General features: G+C 50.5%; 1 protein-coding gene across 1 annotated transcript; it reads right to left on the bottom strand.

Annotated features, from left to right (window-relative positions):
* Positions 1–4,712: 4,712 nt before the first annotated feature.
* Positions 4,713–5,531, bottom strand: LOC311189523 (small basic protein 2; the record flags this gene model as incomplete). The annotated part of the gene is made up of 2 exons (XM_084261186.1): positions 4,713–4,846; positions 5,474–5,531. The coding sequence occupies 2 exons, from the start codon at positions 5,529–5,531 to the stop codon at positions 4,713–4,715; spliced, it is 192 nt and encodes a 63-aa protein (XP_084117312.1).
* Between the last annotated feature and the right edge of the window lie 3,406 nt (positions 5,532–8,937).

Below are 8,937 nucleotides of genomic sequence, written 5' to 3'. Positions count from 1 at the left end.
AGGAATTTGATGCCTTGACATGAGTCTTGCTTTGAGCAAGTAGGTGTCAGGCAATCAGTGGGGGAAGAATGGGAGGAAGCATCAACACCATGGGATATAGATGCTTCAGAGGATTGGTTCCCAATGGATTGGCAGCACAGGGAGGTGAGGGTTGGGGCCAGGTCATCCAGATGTCTGTAAGATTACTGACAGGTTGCAGGCACCTTCTGAAGAAATTTGAAAAGGGCTTTGGGAACAGAATCCATCACCTTCATTAGGGTTATGTCTGGGCTACTGGTTCAGATTGGGCCAGAAGAAGAGGTAATGAAACCCTGGGTCTGTGGTCCTACAAGGCAAACATGGACTTTGCAATGTGCTGCATCACACCTTGGGGATCATATCCTGCTGCCAGTGCTGGCTAACTTCTCATTGAGTAGTGCTCAGTGGTTTTGTGGGATGAATTGGGATCTGCTGGCTGGTAACCTGACCCCAGCACTGTGTGGGTCCAAGCTTAGAGGACACACCTCAGAGCTATCCATCTGGGCACGTTTGGTGGTGCGTGTAATGAACATGCAAAGCCTTGGTGGTGGTCACTGATGACAGATTATCTCAGTCCAAGTGTGGGGTCTCTGGGGGGACAGTGTCAGGGAACACAGTGGATTTCTCTCTGACACCACCCCAGCATCTCTGGGGTTCAGCTCCTGCAGGGTTTGAACCACACAGAAGCACAACTTCACATGGACAGACCACTCAGAAACTCACCAGTGACTCCTGTTGGGATGAGGCTGGTAGGATAAAACGCAGTATCTGCATTGGAGAGGGTCACCCCTATAAACATGGACTTACCAGATCTTTCCTGATACTCTGGAAATAACCTTTTGGAAGACAAAGAACCACACAGCAAACTTCAGGGTGAGAACTGGTCTCTTTTATTGAGAGGACCATGCACCATTTCCACCAAACAAGAAGAAACTAAGGCAAATGTCACTGTTTCCCTCCTCCTCTCAGCACTGAAGGTCTCTGCTCTGTCTCTTTTTCCTGTGTGTCAGGCAGCAGTTCATCCTCCTGCAGTCTTCACTATGTTCCTTCTTCTCTCCTTTAGCACATGTCCTGGAACAATACCCATTGCAGCTCTTTTTTGACTGGCTTTTGCCTGAAGAGGCAAAGAAAAAGACATCTGTCTGCATGGGTCACTCATCATGGTCACCAACAGAGAAATCCCACCACCACCCCCAGTAAACCCTCTCCTTAAAATAAAGCATCCACATCCACACTGGTGCTTGGGAATGGACCCTGGCTGCTGTCAGCCCTTGTCTCAGGAAGGGTTTGAGACCATGCTGTTGGGTCAAAAGCAAAGCTGAGCCAGTGACAGTGCTGGCAATTAAATGACATGGAAGACTTAGTTCAGACATCAAGTCCTGACACTGCTGAATTGATCAGTATAGTCAGAGCCTGGGTATTTAGCTCGAGATGAGCTGAACTGCTCTGACTATCAACTAGTGTCCAATGACTGTGATGGGACACAGTTCACATGGAGACCTCCAGATAGTAGCTGTCTAAATCTAGGACAGGGATTCTGGAGCTGAACTCCACTCCAAAAGACTTGTGAGCTAAACCCAACTAAAATTACTATACAAGACACACCACCCATTCCTGGAAAAGTCCTTTTTTTAACCTTAATTCCTTCATGGTTCACTGTTATCTCTCATCTCAGCTCTACATAACCTGCTGCCTTACCTGGGGTGGCCATCAGGGCCATTAGGAAAACAGCAAACACAACATAGATGATCCTCATGACTGGGTATCCAACAGGATCACAGCAGGTCTGGAATGCAGCCTTGCAGAGGCAACTGGAATCAGTTCCTCTGAATAAGACTGGAGATCCTGTTATTTATAGACATTTCCTGACAGACAGGACAGTGTTAAGGAGGAGTGTGACTTTGCTGCTGTCCAAGGACACATTGTTTGCTGCTTAGCAGGATATTATGTCACTCCAACCCAGTGGCCATCTGACAATGAGACGTCCACTCTGTGCCCGTTCATCACTGGCTGTTTGAAGGCATCTCATGTGGCCTGTGCAGTTGCCTCTCCCTTGGCAGCTGGAGTCCTCTCAATCATAGAATCATAGAATCATAGAATGGTCTGGGTTGGAAGGGACCCCAAGGATCACAGAGCTCCAACCCCCCTGCCACAGGCAGGGACACCAACCTCCAGGCCTGGAGCTACACAAGGTTGCCCAGGGCCCCATCCAACCTGGCCTTGAACACCCCCAGGGACGGGGCACCCACCACCTCTCTGGGCAGCCCCTTCCAGCCCCTCACCACTCTTTCTGTAAAAAACTTCCCCCTAATACCTAATCTAAACCTTCCCTCCTTTAGTCCATTCCCCCTTGTCCTGCCATTATCTGCTCTTTTAAAAAGTCGAATCCCCTCCTGCCTATAAGCTCCCTTCAGGGACAGGAAGGCTGCAATGAGGTCCCCCCGCAGCCTTCTCTTCTCCAGGCTGAACCAGCCCAGTTCCCTCAGCCTCTCTTTGTAGGGCAGGTGCTCCAGCCCTCTAATCATCCTTGTGGCCTTCCTCTGAACCCTCTCCAACAGTTCCACATCCTTCTTGTATTGAGGGCCCCAGATCTGGACACAGGACTCCAGATGGGGCCTCACGAGGGCAGAGTAGAGAGGGACAATCTGGCTGCCAAAGCTTTTAGCACAGGCAGATGGGACTATCAGTCAGGGGACTTGGGGTAGGCTTGTAGGAAGAGTTGTGGTGGGCAATGTTACAACAGGTTTGAGACCCCCTCCTTCCCTTCCAACAAGGAGACCTGAGAGGATTGGTACTACACTGGCCAATGCCTTTGTATGTGTTCACAGCTGTATGTCAGGACCTAGACCCTCTAGTAGAAGTGCTGTAGCAATGTTATAAAGTTCAAAGGACTTTCCTGCAAAAAAACCCCCTTGTGGCTCTTAGAAGATGAGGTGTCCTGTGTACATTAACCATCTGGGGCTCGTTTCATTTGCCTGAACACAGACAGCACCACATGAGACCTCCTTAAATCCCCCAAGTTTTCCCTACTCTTCCACATCAACATGTCCAGGAGCCACTCTCTGCAGGCAGCACAAATAGAAACTCATGTCTAGTCTGAGTGTCAGACTGCAGACATCCATCCTTCACATCCTACTGGGACAGCACCGCCCTACGATGCTGAGCAGATTCCAGTCCCTGTGGTTTCACAGGTGTTCTCTTGGTACCCAGTGTGTCTGTTGTGTTGCAAGGTAAGAAAGCAGGGGGCAAGCAGGAGAGAGGATAGGACAGGAGAAGGATTAAACTGTCCTGAATTTTCCCAGGGACTCGTCTAGCTGTTGTTTCTCTAGAAGGATCACTCAGAACTGAAGGAGGCTGTGGCCTCCTAGAGGCCTGGGTCTGGGCCAGACTAGAGGACTGGGTCAGACTAGAGCAGTCTGGGCCTGAAGTTCTGCAACCCATGTAAGGGACCCACCCTGGGGCAGTTGTTGAAGAGCTGAAGCCCCATGGGAAAGCCCCATGTTGGAGCAATTGGTGGAGGACTATCTCCCATAGGAGGGACCCTATGCTGACTTCCCTGGCTTTATCTCAACCAATGAGCCTTTTGCCACATTTTCTTCCCCTGCCCATTTGAGGAGAGGGAGTGATAGAACAGCTTTGGTTGACACCTGGAGTCCAGCCCAGGTCAGCCCACAGACTCTTATTCCCTGCTCATGTCCACTTACCCACACTCTACTTGTACCTTCACAGGTAGAAAGAATTGATTTTCTCACTGAGAAGCCAGGAAACTGTGTTGACTCTCTTAGACTGGTGTAAAAGTAGGAAGCTGTCAATCCAGGGGTGAGAACTGCTGAAAGAATGCTGACATTTTCATGGAAAGAGGGACTATCTTCTGGTTGGAGACAATGCTGAATTAACAACATTTTTTAGGACACCTGCAGGAAACCTGCAGCCTGAAAAGGCAGTAAGGAACAAGAAGTTCTCCAGAGGGTTATGTTCAGGGCCATAGAGATGGCTACAGGGAAAATGCCCCCCACTTCCCAAACCCTGCCCCATAAGGCCACTGGCAACCCTACAGCTTGTTGTCAGTGGGTGGTCGGGATTTTTTCAGTGCTGATGAGCCTTTGGGCTGGGTGTTGGAGAACACATTTTATGTGGGATCATGGGGACACAGCCTGGAGAAGAGAAGGCTGTGGGGGGACCTCACTGCAGCCTCCCCGTCCCTGAAGGGACCCCAGGAACAGGGGGGGAATGGGCTTGTTAAAGGGCAGAGACTGGCAGGACAAGGGGGATGGAGTGAAGCTGGAGGAGGGAAGGGTGAGAGGAGAGATTGGGGGAAAGTTCTTTGCAGAGAGAGTAGTGAGGGGCTGGAAGGGGCTGCCCAGAGAGGGGGTGGATGCCCCATCCCTGGAGGTGTTCAAGGCCAGGTTGGCTGGGGCCCTGGGCAACCTTGTGTAGCTCCAGGCCTGGAGGTTGGTGTCCCTGCCTGTGGCAGGGGGTTGGAGCTCTGTGATCCTTGGGGTCCCTCCCATCCCAGCCCAGTCTATGATTCCATGACATGAGTAACCACACCACACACACCAGGGTTACATCTCCTTTTTATTCTCTTTTTCATTCTTGAGAGGAGGGGATGACAGTTGGGTTGGACAGTTGAGAAAGCTGCTCCCAAAGCCACCGCGCTGCCTCCTCTTCCCCAGGGGCTTCTTCTTCAGCTCCTATTTCCCCTTCCAGCCAGGTGGGAGGCAGCAGTAGTACTTGCAGTCAGAGGAGTAGGACCACACATCCGCCTTGCCACAACTGTGGGAGCAGTAGCCCACCTTGGGGCAGTACTTCCTCACGTTCCCATAGCCTGCAAGGGAGAGACAGAGAGGGGTTGGGTCAGGAGAGGTGTTTCTGTGCCCTGTTGTCGTGTCCTCCCATCACCTCCAGGTCGAAGTATGGCAATGGTCAGGATGACCATGGTGGTGAAAAGTGGATCAAGTGAAGCACTTGGTGGATGAAAACTGACATCCAAACAGGGTTTCTAATGCCTGTTTGGGAGATCTCAACCCCAAATCCCCTTTTGACCCCTGTAGAAGGCTCAGGAAGCCTTAAGAGCCTCAGAAACAGGCATTAGCAGCAATAGCTATGACATATAATTAAATCAATTGTCCCCAGACATGAGCCTTGACAGCAAAATGGAGCTGCACAGAAGAGTCCTCTCTGGTGCTATGAAACTCTTTTGAGTCCTGAAGAGAGGTGGCCACATCCAGATGCTTGTTTGGCAATTGTCTGGCCTGGGGTCACTCCCAAACTAAAGTTTTAACCTCAGTTATTCCAACAGTAGGTAATCCCTATTTCATTGTCCCTTGGAAGAAGCCACTGATGAGCCTGGCCAGGTTACAGCAGGTTACCTCAGGTGGCAAAAACTGTGTTTTCCAGAGCTAAGGTTAGTTTAAAAGAATCCTGTCTAGTATCAGAATGAGATCCACCTTACCTGGGGTGGCCAGGGAGACCAGCAGGAAGACAGCGAAGACAAGGTAGAGGAACCTCATGGCTGCAGTTGAGCTGGGACCTCAGCGAGGCTGGAGAGGAGACTCAGAGAGAGCTCGAGAGGAGAAGGTGATGTACAGGGAGGCTGAAGCTGCTGGTTTTTATAGAGCTTTTCCCTGCAGAGCAGAGGATGCTGGGGAGACACGGGAACCCATCCAAGTCATGGTGGGTGACGTGCAGCTGCGGCACGAGCACCAGAACTTCCCGTGCGGGCCCGAGTGTGCCAGCAGCCACCTCCTTCACCCAGATGTGGTTGCCCAACATCAGATAGGAGATCAGCAGGCTGGCTTTGATGAGAGCACAAATGAATAGGGGCTGTCAATAGCAGAGCTGTTAGGGCTGGGCTGGTGGGTCAGAGGGACCTGATGGAGATCAGGTATAATGATGAGGGGAGAGCAAGATCCGTATCACCCAGTATCAGGCCTTTCCCAACCTCTGGCAGGGATGCAGCTGCATGCAATAGGGCTGAACTGGGGCCACAATGCACCAATAAATCTCCCTCCATTGTCCAGACTGGTCACTATGTTGGGCTGTTGGCTTGGAAAGGACCCCACCTCCCCTTGTGAAGGGAACCATGTCTGCAAAATCTGATAAATTTAGCAAACATCATGTTCAGTCCAGTCTCTTTTGTTGTCCCCTCTCACCCCCCTGATGAATGCACAGGAGCACTGGGGCTGAGAGCTCCCAGGAGCCTGGATGAGCTGACAATTTGCAGACGCTTTGATCATCACCTCTTCCTCACAAACTCTATACATGGTCCTGGGGATTCAAACACAAGCAGAGCTCAGCAAAGGAGCTTTCCCAAGCCCAGTTCACCAGGCTATTTAATAGTTTCTTAAACAGACAGGGAAAAAAAAAGGGGGGCAACTGGTGAAAGGACAGAAGCTGCTGCAGAATCACCAAGTATCATAAGACTGAGGTTTGATGTCTACAAAGGGCAGCAGATGGATCTTACAACACTGAGTAGCAGGGCAGCAAAATGTCATATCCTGAGTGTCAGTTTAAGGCTGTGAATTTGGAAAAATGATGAGACTGAATCACCTAAAGTGAGCTGGGAAGGAGGTTGCTCACTCCTTGAAGGGAGTGCTCTGAAAGCAGCAGATAAGAACCCAAAAGTGGAAAGTTGTACGTTAAGAAATGTAAAGGAAGTTATTAAGATTAAAGGAAACATTGCCCCACTGTGTGGTCTGTGGGGTACCACACTGACTGGGTGACTGAAGACTGAGTACAAGTCATCAGTGTGCCTGGGTGTCCAGGAAGGCCAATGGCATCCTGGCTTGTGTCAGGAATAGTGTGGCCAGGGAGGTGATTGTGCACCTGGACTGGGCACTGGGGAGGCTGCACCTCAAGTGCTGGGTCCAGTTCTGGGCTCCTCACCACAACAAGGACATTGAGGTCCAAGGCAGAACTTGTTCAAGAAATTAGAGCAGTCAAAACACATCAAAAGCACAAATGTATCGAAAAAGCAAATTATAAATCAATGAAGCAGGTTAAAAAAAAAACCAAACAGATATAAAACCTTCTTGAGGAAGCCTCCAAACTTCCTGTGACTGGAGGGTGGGGAGTTTTACTTGGTGAAAACATGTTTTCCTGGACTCCTTCCCCAGATCTTGCCTCTGCCTGAACCAGGCTGTCTTGTCTGGCTCAGTTCAGCCTTACGTTACTCTCTGTGATCTTATTTGGGTACAGAAGCTGAGTAAACGTAAGGGTGAGGGGATGGAGCACCTCGTCTGCTTCATCACTACTATTTCTAACATTTTCAGGAGTCTGTCTATTTTTTGTTCCTTTAAAACCTTCAGTGATGGTGTTGCCACACTCCCTCTATTCGATCCTTTCTGGTGTACAACCCTGTCATTACAAAGGCTTTCCTGTGTCTCAGTCTTACTACAAATGCCTTCTCACCCTGGCCACCAGCAGCAGACCATACCTTAATGTATCATCTTTTCCAGATTTAAGGACTGTCATGTTTTCACAGAGTCACAGGATGATGGGGGTTGGAAGGGATCTCTGGAGATCATCCAGTCCAACCCCCCTGCCAGAGTAGGATCATGCAGAGCAGACTGCACAGGACAGTGTCCAGGCTTGTTTTGAATGTCTCCAGAGATGGAGACCACAACCTCTCTGGGCAGCCAGTCCCAGGGCTCTGCCACCCTCACAGTAATGAAGCTCCTCCTTATATTTAGGTGGAACTTCCTATATTCCAGTTTGTGCCCATTGGCTCTTGTCCTGTCCCTGGGCACCACTGAACAAAGACTGACCCCATCCTCCTGACCCCCACCCCTCAAGTATTTATAAATATTTAGAAGATGCCCCCTCAGTCTTCTCTTCTCCAGGCTACAAAGTCCCAAGTCACTCATTCTCTCTTCATCACAGAGATGTCCCAGTCCCCTCAGCATCTCCATAGCCCTTTGTTGTCCCCCCTCCAGTAGCTCCTTGTCCTTCTTGAACCAGGGACCCCAGCACCACACTCAATATTCCAGATGAGGTCTCACCAGGGCAGAGCAGAGGTGCAGGAGAACCTCCCTTGACCAGCTGCCCACACTTTTCTTGATACCCCCCAGGATGCTGTTGGCTTTCTTGGCCTGAGGGCACATCGCTGGCTCATGGTCAACCTGTTGTGCAGCAGGATCCCCAGGTTTTTTTCCACAGTCAGCCCCTAACCTGTGCTGGTGCACAGGTGATTCCTCCTGAGGTGCAGGACCTTACACCTGCCCTCATGGAATTTCATATGATTCAAAGGGTAGATGAGGTTCTTAGGGATCTGGTTTAACACAGGACAGGAGTGGTTGGACTTGATGATCTTAAAGGTCTTTTCCAACCTAGTCATTCTGTGATTCTGTGCCTCTCTGCCCAGCTCTCCAGCCTGTCCAGGTCTCTCTGGATGGCAGCGCAGCCCTCCAGTGTGTCAGCCACTCCTTCCTTCCATGTCTTCACTTTTCTGATCTGTCCCTGGGGGTGTTCAAGACCAGGTTGGCTGGGGCCCTGGGCAACCTTGTGTAGCTCCAGGCCTGGAGGTTGGTGTCCCTGCCTGTGGCAGGGGGGTTGGAGCTCTGTGATCCTTGGGGTCCCTTCCAACCCAGACCAATCTGTGATTCTGTGATTCTATGACCATCATTATCCCACTTGCTTCATTCTTCCCTTGCAGGTGATATTTTCTTGACGTCCTGTCATTTCTCTAAGCTCCCTTCATCCTGTCCACCCCCTTCCTGAAGCACGATGTGCATAACTGGACGGATGCACTTTCCAAGGGGTGTGAAGTACAGTGGGTACATCCTGTGTTTGACACCTTTGTTTATACTGGTAGGACAATGGGTGCTGGCTTCTCAACACCATGACATTGCTCATTAGTGCCTACCTATGATCTACTGCAACCCAAATTGTCCCTGCAGAACTGCCATACAGCCAGAA

Source organism: Gallinula chloropus (genome assembly GCF_964237585.1).
Source record: "Gallinula chloropus genome assembly, chromosome: 3".
NCBI lineage: Eukaryota > Metazoa > Chordata > Aves > Gruiformes > Rallidae > Gallinula > Gallinula chloropus.
This window is presented reverse-complemented; position numbering and strand designations above follow the sequence as displayed.